The sequence below is a fragment of the Ranitomeya imitator genome, chromosome 4, assembly GCF_032444005.1.
Source record: "Ranitomeya imitator isolate aRanImi1 chromosome 4, aRanImi1.pri, whole genome shotgun sequence".
In the NCBI taxonomy this organism is placed as follows: Eukaryota; Metazoa; Chordata; class Amphibia; order Anura; family Dendrobatidae; genus Ranitomeya; species Ranitomeya imitator.
The window spans coordinates 42,684,948-42,705,426 of NC_091285.1; the positions used below are offsets into that span (position 1 = coordinate 42,684,948).

The following is a 20,479-nucleotide window of genomic DNA, read 5'->3' on the forward strand; positions in this document are numbered from 1 at the left end:
CCCAATAAAAGATTCAACTCGATCCACAAAAAAAGCAAGTCCCCACTCAGTTCTATCATCTGTTAATGGAAATCTAGTGGCTTCAAAGTCACTGTTAGCATAAAGACTCTGGACAAGCACTATGGCTCCTTGCCCCCAAAAGAAATTTAGCAAATTATGCTCTCACAAATACAAATGTCCCCTCCATTCTGAGCCCCATGGTGTGCCTAAATTACATTTAGTGTCCTCATATTTTGCATTTCTGTAGCGATGAGAGCTTCCTAATTTACGGGTGCATGTCTCCAGAAGCATGTGCTGAGTACTAAAATGTAATGAGCACTAAAATGTACTGGGCACTAAAACGTACTGAGTACTACAACCTACTGGGCACTACAGCATACTGGGCATTATAGCGTACTGGGCACTGTAATAGCAGATTTGCAATTTTCAGTCAGCAATACCCACTGCTGCTTGTTTCTGGAAAACACCCATGGAGTCAAATCGTCATTACAACTAATAGAATAAATTCCCAAAGGGGTATAATTTTCAAAATGGGGCCATTTGAGGGGGGGGGGGGGGGGTTGTACTCCTCTAACACTTAGGGGCTCTGTATATAGAGTCCGCAAACTATTTGTCACGTCCTCCGATACCTTCCTCAGCTGGCATGCTCCCGACATGGTCCCTCGCTGCATTCCGCCCGGCTTCTCGGGCTCACGGCAGTTTGCGCATGCGCAGTAGCGCTACTTCCACCGCCAGGGTTTCTGGGAGGTCGTGACCTGGTGGCTCCACCCCAACATGGCGGCGCCCACTGGGTATTTCTGTTCGGCGTCTACCCAGGTAAGACGCCTGTGTATCGTCGTCGTAGCGGCGCCTGCCCTGTCCCTTTTTAGTCCTCGGGTCCCGTGACTCTGCTGCTCACTCGCTAGCCCTGTGCCTTTTTCCCCTTCTTGCTAGCCTGTTAGTTTTTCCTTTTCCATGGTTGTCCTGTTTCCTCCATACCTATTGTCCCATCCTTGTCCTGTCCTATTGTCTGCTCTGTGTCTCAGTAGTCCTTTTCTCCTGAATTTCTTTAGCTTTTAGGTTTCCCTAGTCCTTTAGCGTATCCACCGTTTACCATTTGTTTTTTCCCTTCCTTTCCAGCTCCCAGCTTCCAGCCACCCTCCATTCCTGATTCTTCTTTCCCTTTTTGTTACCCGTGTCCGCTTTTCTTTGTTTTGCCCCAGTCATCCCTTTGGCTCCTGCAGTTGTGATTTCATCCCCCTTGGGCCTGCTCCTAACACTCCCTGTATAGGGGGTGGATCCATCTGGTACGCTCACCCTCGGGGGCTCTGGAGCCGTGACCCAGAGGGTCCACTTTCAGGTTTTTTACCTTAGTATCCAATCCGTGATACTATTCTAGGAAATTCTTAACTCCAGGAGGCAAATAGCGCTCTGTCCCTCCCGAGTCTCGCCATGTGGGTAAGCAGTACTGTACAGCCACATATGGGGTATTTCTATGTTCATCAGATATTGTGTGACAAATTGTTATGCCATTTTTACCCATTTCCCTATATGAAAATGTAAAATCTGGTGCTAAAACAACATTTTAGTGGTAAAAATGTAATTATTCATTCTTCACCGCCCAATATATAAAATTCTGTGAAGCACATGTGGTGTCAACATTCTTACTGCACCTCTAGATTAATTCATTGGGACTGGGGGGGGGGGGGTGTAGTTTGTAAAATGAGGTTTTTGATGTTGTGGAACCTCAGGGGCTCTGCCAATGTGACATGGCACTCTCAAACTATTCCAGCAAAATCTGAACTCCAATATGGCGCTTCTTCCCTTCTGAGCTTTGCACTGTACCTCAAAAGTATGGTAGTTATCAACCACATATGGGGTATGTACACTCAAGAGAAATTGCACAACAAATTTTGGGGCCTATTTTCTCTTTCTGTCCTTGTGAAAATAAAAAAATTGGGGCTAAAACAATATTTTTGTGGGAAAAATATTTATATTGTTTTCATTTTTGCAGTTCAACGTTGTAAAATTCAGAAAAGCACGTGTGGGTTCAAGGTGCTTACCACACATATAGATAAATTCATTGAGGCGTCTAGTCTCTAAAATATGGTAACTTGTGGGAGATTTCCACTGTTTAGGCACATTAGTGGCCAAACGCGACATGATACCTGCAGATAAATCCATCAAAGTCTGCATTCAAAAACATCAATCCTTCCTTTCTGAGCCCTGCTGTGCACCCAAACAGTTGCTTTCTGCCACACATGAGTATTGACGTTCTTGGTAGAAATTGAACAACAACTTTGGGGTCCATTTTCTCCGGTTATCCCTGTGAAAACAAAAATTGAGGATAAAGAACATTTTTGTGGGAAAAATTTGATTTTTAATTTTGCGTATCTGTTATAAACGTCTGTGAAGCACCTGTGGGTTCAATGTGCTCACCAGACATTTAGATACGTTCCTTGAGGGGTCTAATTTCCAAAATGGGGTCAGTTTTGGGATGTTTCCACATTGTAGATACATCAGGGGCTCTCGAAACACAACATGGCGTCCGCTCTTGATTCCAGCCATTTTTTTTTCGTTCGAAAGGTCAAACTGTGCTCCTTGTCTTTCCAAGCCCTGCCATACGCGCAAACAGTAGTTTTCCCCCACATATAGGGTATCTGCGTACTCGGGAGAAATTGCACAACACATTTTGGTATCCATTTTCTCCTGTTACACTTGAGAAAATAAAGAATAATAGGGGCTAAAGCAAAATTTGTGAAAAGGTAAATGTAAATTATTTTCCTTTCACGTTGCTTTAATTTCTGTGAAGCTCCTGAAGAGTTAATAAACTTCTTGAATGTGGTTTTGAGGACTTAATTGGACCAGTTATTGGGTACACTGCACCAGACTTGCTGTATTGGAGATGCTGCAACCCAGTTATCTAGCTATCACAATTTGGCACCTCTAGATAGTCGCCCGATTTTTACATTCACCCATTTTTTCTTCCAACACAAACTTCAAGAACTGATTGTTCACTTGTTGCCCAATATATCTTGACACCTTGAGAAGTTTCTTCGTCACAAGATAATCAATTGAATCCCCAATTGTTAGTGGTATTAATGCTATGCCAGATCAGTATGTATACCTATATATAGCAGTCAGCTGTCTTCTGAACTATAGAATTTTCCCCCTTGAAACTTAATCAGGTGGCAAACGTGAAAAGAACAGCATGGAAGATCACCGGTTTAATGTACAGCACCAAGGTTTGCAACAAAGCAAGCTTCCCCGTTCACAAAATGAAAAAAAAAAATTAAATACATATCGCGCATTAGACAAGCTGCTATGTGAGAAACGACCTTTCTTTTTTCTCTGACTATTTTCTAAAGGTCAGGCGAAACTTGATGAAATTTTTATGCGGTGAAAAAGCTTGAGCGGATGAATGTTTAATGAGGAGGTGGCAGAACTCGAGATTCTCCCTTTGAACTGCTCAAATGTTCTAAAGGAGAAGATGCAGCTATTAGCTAGGAGGAATAAAAGGACTCCAGTTGGTAAATTTAAATTCTGATTTTTTTTTTTTCTAGTATTTTTTTTCTTTATTTGGTTTTAAGTAGGAACAATGCTTTTCTGACAATGGATGAAACGCCTCAAGAATGATTATGGTAATGCATTGTTTTTTCAAGCCCTACACTGATGTAATCTACCGCAGTCTTGGAGGTGGTTGTGTATTTACTCTCTTCCTACTTCTAAAAGCTTTTCACGAATATTTGCTTGAAAAAAAATGTTTAAACCAAATTGAAAAGCAGAATATAATCTTTTAGTCTGATTTCCTGTTGTTCTAAGAATCACTTAGTAAACCAGAGCAGAAGTAGAGGATTTGCTTCGGACATCCAACCAGACTGCCGCATCTTGCTCACAAAATGGCACCAAAAATTGCATATTATATTAATTTGCGATTTTATTATAAACCTTTTTTATTTTTTTGGTGGTGTCCCATAACACTCATTTTTCTGTTTAATGCAGCTCCCTTTCAGCTTTGCTTCATAGACCAGGACAAAGTCAGCAGAGTCGTCTCATTTTAATTAGAGGGTGGGAGATATCATGCTGGCTCTGTTGTATGGCGGCTTTCACTCTACATATTGATAAGGTTTTATACAGCTGTTTTGCCTTTTCTTGGACTCTGGGTAAGGAAACTGCAACGATTCCTCCTGGAGACTGCATAAGCCTTTCTTTTTTTAACCTTTTTTTGGGGTATTCTCATCTCAGACGTTTAAGACATACCTGATAAATTGAGGTCCCACCTCTTAGTTGTGCACCAGTCTAGAGACTGTCTCATGGCAAAGTCAATGAGGATAGCTATGTATGTGGAGCTCCCCCAGACACAGGGCCACGAGTTCTCAGTACCGGGCCTCTCTGGTTCGGTTCTGAGGCTGTCACGGTGGCTAGACCCGGTCCGTGACCCTGCTAAGGGGTGTCCAATAAAAGGGTGATGGGAGTCTGTCAAGGTTTCGTGACGCCACCTGTGGTGTTCGGTCAGGGTGACCGACGCTGCTGTGGGGTCCGCTGGGGTGATGGAATGGCTGCTGGATGGTATACCTTCCCACAGGTGAAGTATGTCCCCAGGGCTTCCCAATAAGGTGGATGGTGATGGTGTGAGGTGCAGTCAATACCGAGGACACAAGGTTGCAGTCTCTTTACCTCTTTACTGAAGACTTCAGGATCCTCAATCCAGAGCACGCTTAACAGGGCTTTCTGAGACCGGCCGGTCCGATGGGCACATCCAGAGTTCCCTTTGCAGGTGGAAATCAGTGCCTACCACTAGCGCCTGTGTGTTGTAGTGCTACCCTGCTGAGCATTCGGAATAGTCCTCACAACTGCTGTTCTCGTTCGTTCGTTCTTTCTAATTCTCTCTCGCTTGTTCCAGATGTTACTAGTTTTTCATCCCCCAGTATGTTATGGCTAGGATGCACCCGTATGACGGGAAGGCTCGGAGCTCTTCCGGGACCCTAGAGACGCCCCTCTCCACGCGTTGCCCCCTATGTCTTCGTAGGAAATTTAAGGTAGACAGCCAACCTATAATTAACTGTCCTGCGGAGTTCGAAGTAAGGCCTAGAGTCAGTTACTCCCGTGGTGTTCCGGCCACCGGCTACGCGCCTCAGTAGGATGTTGCCTCGGTCTCACGGCACGACTCCTACTGGTTCTCCTTTGTTCTTGATCTCGTTTCTCACTGTTCCACAATATCCTTCCCTTCGTGTCTCTCTCTTAGGATACCGCCGCGGGGTGTGCAGGCGCGGTTCCGTTACGTTCTGCTCTGTTCGCTAGGCACCTGCCAGGTTCCCACGCCTGACAGGGACCCCCCTGTGTCTTCTCCCTGCAATACCCCCTGCCACGGGATGTTGCCTGAATCCAACCCCTAGTTTTATTGGTGTGAGGAGTGGCCCAATAAATAAAGCCTTTTTCTCCCCCTAGTGGCCGGAGTGTGAAGTGTAATGTGTGCTGGTGATACCTGGTCAGTAGAATTCCTTCAGTGCTATCAGACGTACCATCACTCCCCTTTTTGGCAGAGTGTCATACTGCAATGACCAGATCTCTGGGGCGCTGCATATGTGCTGCAGTGAGACACGGTTAGGGTACCGCCATTCTTCTGAGAGGTACTGTTTCCAGAGTCAGGGACAATATCTATCAGAAATTCATGCATAACCTGTGGATAGGCCATAAATATCGGAGAATTCTTCTTTGGGTGACGTTCACACGTGTCTGTTTTGCAGCAGGAGTTTTTCTGCGGAATAGAATCTGTGTTTTACAGTTCTCATGTACGATTAGCTTTTTTTTCCCCTTTGACTAATTTTGAATTTTTATTCTATAGGTAAACAATTAAGGAAGAAATTGTATGTTTCCATTAACGTTGCCCTCTAACATATAGATTTATGGAGTGGAGACTAGTAACCAGAGCCCTATAACGGCTGATTGATCCCTCACTGGGCATCTTTGATATCCAGCAATGACCGGAGTCCATTAGCGGTGGCAGTGGCTTTCCCAGTTTCATCCCGGATAATGCGAAGGTGAAGTGTCATGGCGCTTCCCTAGTGTTGTTGTTTCTTTTTTCTAGCTATCAGTGGAGTCCCAGCATTTACACCTGCACCAATATCATATTGACGCGTTATATGTTTGCTTTATATATATATATTTTTTCTATCATCTGACCTCACCAGTAAATTTCATGAAAAAAAAACCATGTTGTACATTTAGGCATCCTAACTTCGTGGCCAAAAATAGCTTGTGTATCGTGCAGCCGGTGTCACTTTAAAGGTCCTGCTGGTGAGAGATACTGGTAGGCTAAAATGTTTTATCTACTGGCACAGGAAGCCCTGCTATGAAATAAATGTAGATTTCTGAACACCCCCTCCTGTAAAAAAAAAAAAATTGCAAGCCACTGTTACTAAGCCACAAGTGGTAGCCATCTAGTTTGCGTGGAGGCGGCAATGTTCATTTATGATATCTAGTTTATTTAATGATGTAATTAATTATATATTCATTCTAATTGTTTATTGATTTGGCTTAATTACCGATGCTCAGCTCAAAATTAGGATTTTTGTTGCACCATCATAGATTTCCTCCAGGAAAGACTACAAGAATGATTCAGCCATAGTTGTTTGGGCACCTTTATCTACGTTAGTGGACCGACCTCCCTCTATTTTGTCCTCTTTGGGATGTCACTGTTTTTCGTCAGTGTTTTCCATGGACGACCCTTGGAAATATATTTTATGGCGCCATTTGCATGTCCATATAAGACCGAGAGTTGGGACATGTCCAACTCTACTCTGATGTGCTGAAAAAACTCGCCTGATGCTTTTCTGTGTCAATGGATCTGTTGTTCAGAGACCCCTGGGACCTCCATCCTATTTCTTATTTTTTAATAATTAGAGCTGTCAGTCGGTCCCGGCTGCCCAAACAGCCGACAGCATGAATGGGATGCTGGCTGCACAATTATGGCTAGGTATGTTTTTCTCTGAAACTTTCCAGCGTTTCGAAGAAAGCATAGTTCAAAGATCCGACCAGGGCCCATAAAGACAAAACTAGTTTGGCACAACCTCCATCCAGCTCTTCCTGAAACTCTCTAGCTGATCGACAGGACATTCGAACGTGGTCACATAGGTATAGACTACTGATGAGCGAATATACTCGTTACTCGAGATTTCCCGAGCACGCTTTAGTTTTTCTTGCCGCAGCTGGATGATTTACAGCTACTAGCCAGCATAAGTACATGTGGGGGTTCCCTAGCAACCACGCAACCCCCACATGTACTTATGCTGGCTAACAGATGTAAATCATTCAGCTGAGGTGATGAAAACTGAATCTCCGAGCACTAAAAAATACTCAGAGGACCCCCGAGCGTGCTCGGGAAATCTCGAGTAACGAGTATATTCGCTCATCATTAGTAGAGACCCGTCAGTCACCTGTAGGGGTACGGTCCATGTTTCCTCTGAAACGTCAGCGCACGCACACAGGCTCAGTCATGCTGTTCGCAGTTTGGACAGCACGAATCGACATGTTCCCCTTACGTTTTTTTTCTGCAATTACCCAGGCCCCCCAAAAAAACCAACGCTCAAAATGCATGTAATGCATCCTTGTACTGTCCGCCTTAGGCTATGTTTACACGTTGCGTTTTTACTGCAGATTTTTTATGCAAATTAAAGTTGCATTTTACAGTATCGCCAAAAGCTACGAGATTTCAGAAATCTCATGCACACACAGTTTTTTTTTTCCTGGCTGAATTGGAAAACTGCTGCATTTTTTAAGGCTGCAGCATGTCACTTTGTTCATCTTTTTTTTTTTTTTTTTTACAGTGTTTTTGACCCATATCGGGCTTTGCAGCGTTTTTGGTGCAGAAAACTCAGGAACAACAGGCACTACACTGTATAAACGTGAAAAAGTCAGCAAAAAAATTTGCAAAACCTGCTTTTTTTTAAGCAGCTTCTTTACTGCCAAGAGAACAGGTTTTGCCTGGAGAAAAAAAAAAAAGAAGCAAAAATACAATGTGTAAACATAGCCTTACTCTTCACGGGTCACTAGGAAACCTCCATCATTGTTTTGTTTCACATGACAACAACAGATGACACTGATGGAAAAATTGGCACAGTGACCAAAATTGGATGAAATTCAGATCCAGAACGCTGAATGTTGGTCCTTTTTTACAGACAAGATTAAAAGCTGATGTGTGAATTCAGCCTTAGGCACATTCAGAGATCGCTATCGTGAAAAAAGGGGTTCTCCATCGACACCCATCTTACCTACTGATCCGGTGTTCCTGGTGGCGGCGGCAGGATATATTCAGTTGTGCAACTGTACAGCACCGCTCTGTCAACTGCGTAGTGTCCATGGTCACGGCCAGAATCTGCAGTACCCCAATGTGGCCACTATGCAGTTGACTGTGCTGTTCTGTTCCGCTTCGCACCGTTACGTGTCCCGCCCGAGTGAGGATAGGCCATCGTTCCACTCCCTTTTCCCATTTAAAATGCTATTCCATTAAGTATTGCTACATTTCAGAATATAACATGTCTGTAATGACTGAGACTAAATTCTTCATGCCACACAAATCTCACGCGCTACTTCCTTTTTTTGTGTCTGGTTATTACTGATTTATGCAAAAGTTGGAACTCTCGATGAACTTTAATGTTCCAACCCCCTAGACCTGTGACATTGTCGCATTCATGTATACTGAATTATTTTCTTCTGTAGGTTTCTGATTACAACTATGTCTTGCATACTTTTTTTTAGTTTTTTTTTTACATTATTGCTTGAAGTAAATAGCTTTTTTGATGTACCCTTAAGCAGTTGTACACCATATAATCTTACATTCGTATTATTTTCTTGTCCCTAAGCTCTTCCATATGCAGTGTACTAAATCAATGGAAAAACAGTAGATAGAGGTTCTGAGTGCTATTCCCACTGGACCTCCCTCTGGTAATATCAATATCAGAAACCAAGTATCTTCCAAGTCACATATCAATATAAAATTAGCTGGTTCCTTTCCAGATGGGATTGGTTGCTGCTGTGAGGCTGAAAACTGAGCCTTTCCTTCCTTCCTTCCTTGTATTTAGGCTTTTGAATCATTGTTGGTGCCTGGCAAGAAGCCTCTTCGTAACCTTCATGTATTTTTCTGTTGCGTTTGCAAACTTTTGACGAAACTGTAGCCTCTCTCTGAACACTGCAAGGATTTGTGTATCAAGGTAGCAAAAGTGCTGTCTCTGCTTTTTGTCTTATTTTTTTTTTTAATAAGACATATCTGTGAAAACCACACACTAGAGAAAAACATACATATGTATGTAATTACATATAGGATAATGTCGTGTGATTGCATTTTGTGAATGAGAATCTTCCAGATACAAAATTTGCTTTCAAATGTATTGGTTATATAGGAGAATGTAGGAAATACCCCATACATGGCTGTTTTTGGGACAGCGCAGGAGGTACCGCCATGGGGTCTGGTAAGGGGCTTGTAGATGCAGTCAACATGATTTTACCTACCATCAGACGCCACTAGGGGGAGCTCACTGTAGTCAAGAGTTTGAGGACAGTTTAAAAAGGCCGAAGCGGTCAGTGACTTGCAGACAACCCAAGTCCATGAAGTTTCTGATGGCTAGCCTGACCTCCTGCCTGCATACTAGTGATTTGACATTAATAGGTTAATTCTAGCAATCTTTCTAAATACATTTCAATACTTCTGTCAATCTTAGCCCGTGTGAAGACTATTCTAGGACTTGGAATTTCTGGTGAAAGACAAGAACATAAGTGTATGCTGAGAGAGAAACTCCAGCACGTCCACATATGTTACTGTCTGCATGGCAATGCCCTGGGCATAGAAGGACCACCTAGTGTAGCAAGAAGTCAGGATCTGTATTAAATAAAGCCATACATGTTATATTTCCTCCTATGTTAAATTAAAGACAAAGCCACTGCTGATGTTTTACATGCCAGTATGGTGCTTGGTGACATCATATATACTGAGAGTAGGTGCAGAAAAATGGTCACTTGTCTGCGCTCACATGGCAGTGAGTAGCAATTCAATGACACTCCCACATGAAAACCCGTCTGGTTATGTCCAGACTGTACGGCCACATGGCAAAGTATAGTCATGCTAGAGAGTGGGCATTTTTTTGTTTCTTAGGCTGTAGGTAGCAATGAGTTGTGGCATACAGTATACTTGTTAATTTTTTAGGCACCATTTTAAAGGAAAGCTATCACTAGAAAATGACCTATTATTTAAAAAATGTTTTTGAGTATTTGTTTTCATTTTTGACAATATTTTTCCCTATCAGATTCTGTATTAAAAGTAAAAAAAATCAAAATATCAAAATCTTGACACTTTCACCCTGGCCACAGGGGCTTTTTTTACTCTAACTTCCTGTTTCAGGAAACAACACCTGCACAATAGCTGCAATAGACAAGCTCAGATCTTTTTGTATTGAATCATCAAATGGGCATCTAAAGGTCATTGTGAAGGAGGGGGATTACGGTCATCAATGGCATCCGCTATTGTGATTGATGGGATTTTGTGTTATTAGCCATGCATAGAGCTGTAACCTGTCACTGTATTACTGCCTCATCAGATATGGCACCGGCTGAAAATTTCCAGAAAGGACTAGAAGTAGGAGTATAAGAAAGCCCCATTGGTCAGAGTGACTAGAAACACTGTAGAGTCAATTTCCCAGAAACCAAATAAGCAGTCAGTATGTTTTTGGAGTGTGAAAAGAAACCAGAGTGTCCAGACGAAGCACACATAGATACAGGGAGAACTTTAAAAACTCTATACAATAGGTTGTATTCAAACCCAGACGACAGCACTAACTACTGTACAGCCCTGCTGTCTTACTTCTCCTAATGACCAATTTTTTAAAGAGACTAAGACATTGATAACTTGTCCTTTGGATAGGTCATCAATATGAGATTGGGGGAGATTGAACACTTGGCACCCCGACCGGTCAACTAATACCTGGTGCTGGAACACCTCAACTCTGAACACCATAACGTAGCTGTTCCCAGATAATGCAGTTTGGCATCCATTACTACTGTCAAGGCACAGTGATGTATGTAACACTAATCCCTAGCCTACCTGTTCTACACTCCCATTGATAGGTCCTACACTCCCACTGATGGGTCCTACAGTCCCATTGATAGGTCCTACACACCCACTGATAGGTCCTACAGTCCCATTCATAGGTCCTACACACCCACTGATAGGTCCTACAGTCCCATTCATAGGTCCTACACTCCCATTCATAGGTCCTACACTCCCATTCATAGGTCCTACACTCCCATTCATAGGTCCTACACTCCCATTCATAGGTCCTACACTCCCATTCATAGGTCCTACACTCCCATTCATAGGTCCTACACTCCCATTCATAGGTCCTACACTCCCATTCATAGGTTATTGGCTATTACTACACATGTCTATATATTTTTAAAGGAATCTGTCACCAGGTTTTTGCCACCTAACTTGACAGTAGCATAATATAGAGACATACACCCTGATTCCAGCAATGTTTCACTTGGCTGCTTGGTTTAATTCTTATAAAATAACTGTTTTATCAGCAGGAGATTATCACTAGTAAACCTGCTGCCATGTAGTCCTCCATATTTATGCACAGCGGACACAGCTGCCAATCAATGGGGTGGGCGGGGTTATCTAGAGCTCCGCATTCAGAGAACTGTTAGATCTGTAACAGAGAAAACAAGGAATTTATCAGAACTGCATCACCCTGTAAAGTAAGTGATACATCACTGGCATCAGTGTATCTGCTCCTACATCATTCTGCACTAAGATGGGGTAGCAAAAACCCAGTGGCGTATTTTTTGAAGGCCGCAAATAATACTTACAAAGTAATTTTTTTTCTCTGATTTCAAAGTGAAAGATATAGAGTACAACTGCAATAACGCAGCCAGGCTCTGATTCATTCTGTCTGTGGTTCGGGCAGCATGAATCAGATGACAGGTTCCCTTTATGACCTACCCAAAGTGAATAAACCTTTATTTATAACAAGGGTGACTGTACTTTTACAGTGAAGTCCATATAATCATCTCTGTGCGCTGCCAAGTAGAAGTCCAGAAGTGTAATGATTTCAAGGGTTAATTGGGCTCTGTCAGAGGCGATTTCTCTGACTGTAGATGAGACCTTTATTTTGGGGCCTAAGGCGATGAACAGAATAGAGCCGACCTTCATTAACTGTGATGGGACACATTAGTGTGTGACCTTTCTGCACAGTACGCCGGCTTTCATTTACAAGCAGATTTTCAAGCCTAACCAGCGATTGATCTTTCTGATTCGTTAAAACTTCATTTTTTTTTTTTTTTATAGAAACCTGTTTTTCAATGCAGTCCGAAAGAATAACTTTGTTCAGCCGCCCCCCGGTGCTTGAATGTCAGGAGGAGCTAACGTGCATCTTTGTTATTCTTGGTCGGCCTTCGCTTTTAGCATCAGGTCATATCTTAATGACGGGTAGAACAAGGAGTAATATGGGAAAGCTATCCGGGAAAAAAATGATTTAATTATATTACATTATATTTCCATTGCATCATAAAAGCAGAAATATGTAAAAAAAAAAAAAAAAAAGGGTCCCAGCAATCAAGGGATCGGTGTGTTTGGGATCAGAAATCCCCTGCAGTCAGCTGTGATCTGTATCTGACACGTATCATTACATCCCAGATCTTCGGATTAATGGCCCACCATGTAATACATGGATAGGCGCCAAGCTTGCCTGAGCAAGAACTGCTTTTATTTGCATCTCTCCCCTCTGGTTTATATATGTGATCTTGAACAATCGACCCCTTTATATTAATCATATGCACTAAAAAGGCCTTTTTTTAAATTAATTGTTTATTATAATTTTTTATTGTATTAATTTTTTTTTATTAATTGTACTACTTTATTATTATTTTTCTTATCAATTTTTCTTTTTTGTTTTTCTTCATTAACTGCAACTTATGCACCTTGTAGGGATTCACTCTCTATGGTAGGCATTGGGCCTTAGGTCGCGTTCACAAAGGCAATACAGTTTTGGTTCAAACACGTGCAGTTTTTATTACTTTCCACAGGTTGTACTGAACCAAAACAAACTCATAAACATAAATCCCGGCTTCGTCCAGGCGCTAACTAAACAGAACAGACCTTGGCTACTCATAGATGGCTGAGCTAGCCCAGCTCGGTCAAACAAGACCACTATTGTCCATAGCAACCAGCGATACTTGCAGTTCTCTGCAGACTTTTCTCAGAGAGGGATTATGTTCTTTCTCTCTCTTCAGCTCCAAGACACATCCAGTCTGGTCAGCTTCCAAGAGCTGACTGATTAAGAAGAATAGCTAGCCTAGTTATATGCAGGGCTAGCCAGGTGATCTGATCAAAACCTGTAGAGCTAGGATTTAACACTAGCCTACCTTGCTTTGCTACTAAGGTTTTATTTAGCCCCATGATTTACCTATAATTCACTTCTGGTTTGTGGTTTTGTTGCGCTTTCTTTTTAATTTTAAGGGGTTCTCCATTTAGCACTTTTCTTATTTGTTAAAAGGATCCTTGGACAATAGTTTAATCTCAAAATTCCTCCTTTATGTGGACCCCAGCAATAATGTGTTATTCGGTTGGGAAGCCTGGCTTTGTGTTTCAATTCTATGCAGCGCCATCACAGAGGAAATTTAGTATTGCATGACGTCTATAAGTTGTCTGTGTAACACCGGGCAAGGCAGGTTGTCGAGAGCAGGAGACACTCTTTGTAGCCGCTCCTATCTCCTGCCTAATAAGGCGCAAGAAACTAGGTTTTCAAAACTGGACAATCCCTTTAATGGAAATACTGTAGTATAAAACACTGATGTCTCGCTCTCTTTCTGTTTTCACAGAGACGGCTTGGAGATGCAGCAAAAAAAGCCATCGGGAAACTTACGACAAGGACGGTCAGAAAAGGAGATAAGGTAACAGATTTCACGAGCGTGTAAATGAAAAGTACACTGGTGATGACTGTGAACTAGACTTTCACATTAGCCACTTGTTGGTGGATCCATCAGTAATCTCATGTGACTATGGATACCCCAACTATCCCACTAATATCTCCTGCCAAGGAAAACCAGGGATCGACTGGTTGCATTTGAACTATTTAGTCCACTGTGGATGGTTATTGGAAATACCATTGTCAATAAGGTCTAATTTTGTGTTCCCATTTGAAAGGACGCATTCACTTTCCATTTGTACAGCAAGGTCTGGAGCAATCTCGGATTTAAACACTAAAATATCCTAGTGTACACCAAGTAGTGGCATACGTTTCCCCATAAGATCTCCTGTAATGTCATATACTTTGAGAATACGTTTCCTTTTTGGAGATGTCCCTGTACTGAAGACCATATGTCACGATCTCGGCAAAACCGTGGTCTAGGACGCCTTGGGTGCAAACATCAAGAGCATTCCCAGTTCATAGAGCGCAAATAAACAGCTCTATGTGAACACAGTCAGAGATTATGACTGTGAAGCCAACCTATAGATAAATACTGTAAGGAAGAAGACACACGGCGCTTAGAGCCAATAATTAGGTTTGTCCCCATATAATTGTTGCAATCAGCATACGCCAATAATGCTGATCATGCAACCATTCACTGTAAGAGGGGGTGGTTACCATAATTTCACCGGAGATGTGGTGTCAGATACATTCCAAATTAATGTAATGGTAACAAACTATGCTACATGCAAAATTTTGCAGAGGTATTACCTGTGTTTCTGTGTGATTGCTGGATGCCGGGAGGGCTGAAGGCAGTAATAGCAGTCGGTTACCAGGAGAGCTAGATACAGTAGTAGTGGTCGGTACCATAGACGAAATGTGCCGTTTCCTGAGACTCCTTGCGTGGGCCAGTCGGAGTAGCCGTTCATGCACGCGATATAGGCAAGTATGTCTATACTGTATTCTTGCTTGCGCAAACCGTCATGACCAAAAGACACCAAAGGACACGCGGTTAATCCTGCTGGAGCCTCACGTTAGAGATCAAAGACAGCTGCGGTCTGTGTATAGCGCGTCAGAACGACTCCAGGGATGCCTTGGTAATTAGAAAAATAGATACTAACCCACGGATGTATGGAAATATGGCGAGGCGCCATGTAACAGGGTTCAAAATTAAAATGAGAGGGGCTGTATTTAGGCAATATTCTCATTTACAAACGCTGCCCCGGCCGGTGGCAAGCGTGGAGGGAGTCACTGCCGATTGACCTGAGCGGTAAACACCTCTTCTAGATCGAAGTAGTGACGTCACTCCTGTACCTATGGCCGGGTAGGTAATGGTAACAATATACAGTCCTAATTCAATGCTTTTCGGGAGCTTGTGGCTTCCTTCATCAGGAGTATCCTGCTATACACAGACCGCAGCTGTCTTTGATCTCCAACGTGAGGCTCCGGCAGGATTCACCGCATGTCCTTCGGTGTCTTGTGGTCATGACGGTTTGCGCAAGCAAGTGTACAGCATAGACATACCGTACTTACCTATCTCGTGTGCATGAACGGCTACTCCGACTGTCCCACACAAGGAGTCTAAGGAAACGGCACATTTCGCCTACAGTACCGACCACCACTACTGTATCTTACTCTCCTGGTATCCGACTGCTATTACTGCCACCAGCTCTCCCGGCATCCAGCAATCATACAGAAACACAGGTAATACCTCTGCACAATCCTGCATGAAGCATAGTTGGTTACCGTTACATTAATTTGTAATTTATCTGATACCACATCTCGGTGAATGGATGCATGATCAGCATTATTGGCGTATGCTTGACCTGCAACAATTATATGGGGACAAACTTAATTATTGGTTCTAAGCGCCATTTGGTTTTGTGTTTACAGTATTTATTTAATCCTTTGACTACAGGTGGTAGTTGCCAATCAAATAAGGCGGCTAAGATCCAATTGTAGCGTCGAGCACTGGTGGGCTTTTGTTTATTCATTTATTTTCAATCTGTAGATAATGCAGTTATGTGTGCAGCTATATCTTAAGGTTTTTATTTCTTTAAAAAAAAAAGCCAGAGAGGTCAATACAGAATACTGTACAATTATTACATGCTTGTATTTAACTCCTTAGCTTCGAAATTCAATTGTCGACAAGAACCTTAGATGTCAAGAAAAATGATTATGATTTGCATGTGCCTAAAAACTTCTAGGTAAAGCAGGGTAGTGGGATCCATACAAGCTCATTTTTTAAAATGCCCCAAGAACCTGTCTCCAACACCCACCTGTTCCGCACCACATGTCCTCAGGCCTCACCTCCCATCTTAGGACCCTGCATCGGATCTCAGGTTGCACGATTAGCACCGATCAGAGGTCACTTGATGGGGAGTTGGTTTCTCATGGAGGTGCCAAAGTCTATCAGCAGAAGACCAACATCATGCCTTGGTTGGCTTAAGAGGTGGAAAAAGAACATTTTATAATTTTAAAGGGAAAGGATTTCACACACTAAATTATTTGTGCATGTAGCTCTTTTTTAAAGACAAGTCCAGCAATATCTTTACGTGGCCAGTGTGTTCCTCCATTACCGAGGAATCGGTTTCCATTGATATGAAAATGAGACTGAAGGACTATGGTAGATCTGAAGCCTGTGTCACTCCAACTCTATTCCCCGCCTCCTGCTTGACTGACAGCTTACAGGCTGTCAGTCAATCAGGAGGAACTGACTGGTCAGGTGAAGGTACAGTTGTGCTCAAAAGTTTACATACCCCGTCAGAATTTTGCTTTCTTGGCCTTTTTTCAGAGAATATGAATGATAACACCAAAACGTTTTCTCCACTCATGGTTAGTGGTTGGGTGAAGCCATTTATTGGGGGTGAAATCCTAATTACAGATTCCCTTTAAGCTCTTTAGAGTTCCGTCGTCTCATGACGTCAACACCTGTCCTTCCGCTCTAGGGTAGGCTATGGAGGACTCTGAATTGCTGCCATATTCTTCGATAATCCTCCATGTTTCACCTCTCTTTGGCTGAAGGTTTGTAAGCCTGGTCAAGGAGCTTGAGGGTCTTTCAGCACTTTATCCGCATGCTTTATAGTTCGGGAAGAGATTATACAGTGTGTGTCCTGTAATTCCCCCACTAAACCCGAACGCTTAAAAAAACGGTTTGTTTCATATCTCAATCTCTTGTGATGTTGCTCTTTTTATAGCAATGGCAGTGAAATCCGAGCCTGGCCTAGTTGTCTCCTGCCATGCTAATAAGCACATTTACCGTGCTGTTTGGTCATAGACACCACACAGCAGTATACGGTGTCACTTGTGAAATGTAAAATTTATGTACAAAACCCACAGACACTTCAACAAATGCTGTCGTTAAAACAGAAAATCGTACAGGATTAACCCCATCCTTACCCCAAACCCAGGATTTATCTCAAATTCCATGAAGATGACATTACATGAGGAAAAATGTCTCCGGTCCTTTCCCCTCTGTCCTCACCTATCACTAGTGGCTATAGAAAAAATAAAAAGGAGTATTTCTCCATGGCTTCCTCACATGATGAACACAACTCTTCTCTGAACCTGAACGTTCACTTAAAAGTCGGATATGTTCTCCTGCCTCTGGCAGAATATCAGGGAGACGCAGGACCTCATTCATTATTGCATTTGCACCTGTTTTTTGTCAAGTTTTTGATGTTTTGCCCCCTTTTTTGTGCAAATTACTCTTTCCATTTTTGCCTATTTAAAGTCTATTTTATGTGTTCTGTTTTTTTTGTTTTGTTTTATTTTGACTTTGTAAGGGGAGTTTAGGGATTCCAGATGTCTTCGCCTGTTTTGTTGTTTGAAAGTTTTCAAAAAAAAAGTGGCCAAATTTGTCACAACTGTACTTCAGTCCAACCCTGGAGTGATTCTATGGAAGTCAGCAATTTTTGTGATCTTTTTGCATCATGAAGTCGTTACAAAGGCTAAAGACAGGGGAAAAAAAGAACATTATTTTACTTAGTGCAAAATTTATGAATCGTGTACACCAGGTTGAAGAATTTGGTGCAAAAAACATCATGGAATACCATTAGACAAAAAAAGGGACTGAAACCCCCCCCCCCATAAAATGAATAGACCTCTTAAGCTTTGATTAGTGGTGTTGATAGACAGGGGAGGGGAGCCAGAGATTTCTGATACAGCAAGCAACACCCCAGCCATAGACCATGCAATGTAAAGGGACTGTCCGGCCTTGGGGTACATATCTGCAGCCACTCTATATGACTGCAGACTTGTGATTACGCACATCACGCACGCTGTGAAGATTCTCTGGTGCTGGCGGGTTGTCTCAGTCAGCGTGAAAAAGGAAATTATATATTTCTTGGCTCCTATTGAAATCTGTGTAATGCATGGATGTGATGGGTCCTCCAGAGCGAGAGACTTTTTGTCCACTCTGCCTTATAGATGCGGGTTATGACCGGGAGCACCAATCTCCATTAAAAACCGCATTTATCACCCATTTAAAGAGCTGTTGGGGGTATGACCTCTGGGACCCTGTCCGGTTTTGATCACCGCTTCATACTTCACATATGCTCACTACTATGGATGGTACGAACCGACTCGTAGGACCCAGTCCAGCTGCCATGTCTGTCATGATCCCAATGGCAGGGGATCACAAAAGGACAAGCACAAAAAACAAAACAAGCTCTAGGGTGATGGAAACTGAGCTGACCGCGATCCTGAACCTAAACACACAACTAGCTGTAGCCGGGGAACGTGCCTACGATGATTCCTAGACGTCTCGCGCCAGCCGAAGGACTAACTTCCCCTATTAGAATAAACACATACCTCTCTTGCCTCCAGAGAAACACCCCACAGAAATAGCAGCCCCCCACATGTAATGACGGTGAAATGAGAGGAAAGCACATACGTAGTTATGAAAACAGATTCAGCAAAATGAGGCCCGCTAAAGCTAGATAGCAGAGGATACAAAAGTGAACTGCGCGGTCAGCGAAAAACCCTACAAAAAACCATCCTGAAATTACTTGAACTCATGTGCCAACTCATGGAACATGAGGAGTAATATCAGCCCACTAGAGCAACCAGCAAAAAGGAATCACATATCTGCAAGCTGGACTAAAACAAAAATAAAGCAAAACGTGGAACAGGAAAATCAAAAACTTAGCTTGTCCTGAAGATTACAGAAGCGGAAAGCAGAGGTAACAAGACACACTGATTACATTGATAGCCGGCGAGGAAATGACAAGAAAGCCAGGTTAAATAGGAAACTCCCATATCCTGATAGAACAGGTGGACACCAGAGACCGCAGAGAACACAAGTCACCCAGTACCATCTGTAACCACCAGAGGGAGCCCAAAAACAGAATCCACAACAGTACCCCCCCCTTGAGGAGGGGTCACCGAACCCTCACGAGAACCACCAGGACGACCAGGATGAGCCCTATGAAATGCACGGACCAAATCAGCAGCATGAACATCAGAGGCAACCACCCAAGAATTATCCTCCTGACCATAACCCTTCCACTTGACCAAATATTGGAGTTTCCGTCTGGAAACACGAGAATCCAAGATCTTCTCCACAACATACTCCAATTCTCCCTCCACCAGCACCGGAGCAGGAGGTTCAAGCGAAGGAACAACAGGAACCTCATACTTCCGCAACAACGACCGATGGAACACATTATGAATAGCAAACGATGCCGGGAGATCCAAACGAAACGACACAGGGTTAAGAATTTCCAAGATCCTATAGGGACCGATGAACCGAGGCTTGAACTTAGGAGAAGAGACCTTCATAGAAACAAAACGAGAAGACAACCACACCAAGTCCCCAACACGAAGTCGAGGACCCACGCGGCGACGGCGATTAGCAAACTGCTGAGCCCTCTCCTGGGACAACTTCAAATTGTCCACCACATGACTCCAAATCTGATGCAACCTATCCACCACCATGTCCACTCCAGGACAATCAGAAGGCTCCACCTGACCAGAGGAAAAACGAGGATGAAACCCCGAATTACAAAAGAAAGGAGAAACCAAGGTAGCAGAACTAGCCCGATTATTAAGGGCAAATTCGGCAAGCGGCAAAAAGGTAACCCAGTCATCTTGATCAGCAGAAACAAAACACCTCAAATAAGTTTCCAAGGTCTGATTAGTTCGTTCCGTCTGGCCATTCGTCTGAGGATGGAATGCAGACGAAAAGGACAAATCAATGCCCATCTTAGCACAGAACGTCCGCCAAAATCTATACATACATGCTAGCCACCTTAGGGAGAGACCCAAGTTGGGCTAAATGTAGCGGGACGAAAGAGACCGAAAAGCCCTCTACTTAAAGGAAATACATAGTGGATGCTTTCCTGAAACGGAAAGTACTTGCAAGCAGCATAATACAAAGAATAGCAGGTTTACCCAGAATCCTTTGCAGTAGGCGGAGCTATGCAAATCATCTCTTTCCACCCCTGTCTAATCCACAGCGCTTGGAATCGCCAAGCGTGCAATGCTGCGGATTAGTTTCTAAATTTACACAGCCAACCAATTCCTACCTGTGGACACGTGTT

General features: G+C 43.0%; 1 protein-coding gene across 2 annotated transcripts in view; it reads left to right on the top strand.

Annotated features, from left to right (window-relative positions):
* Positions 1-20,479, top strand: part of RNF130 (ring finger protein 130) — a 292,094-nt gene that overhangs the window by 153,120 nt on the left and 118,495 nt on the right. For both annotated transcript variants that reach the window (XM_069763598.1, XM_069763597.1), the window contains exon 4: positions 13,849-13,920. In XM_069763598.1, coding sequence (XP_069619699.1) covers positions 13,849-13,920 — 72 coding nt within the window. The remainder of the gene's footprint in view (positions 1-13,848; positions 13,921-20,479) is intronic.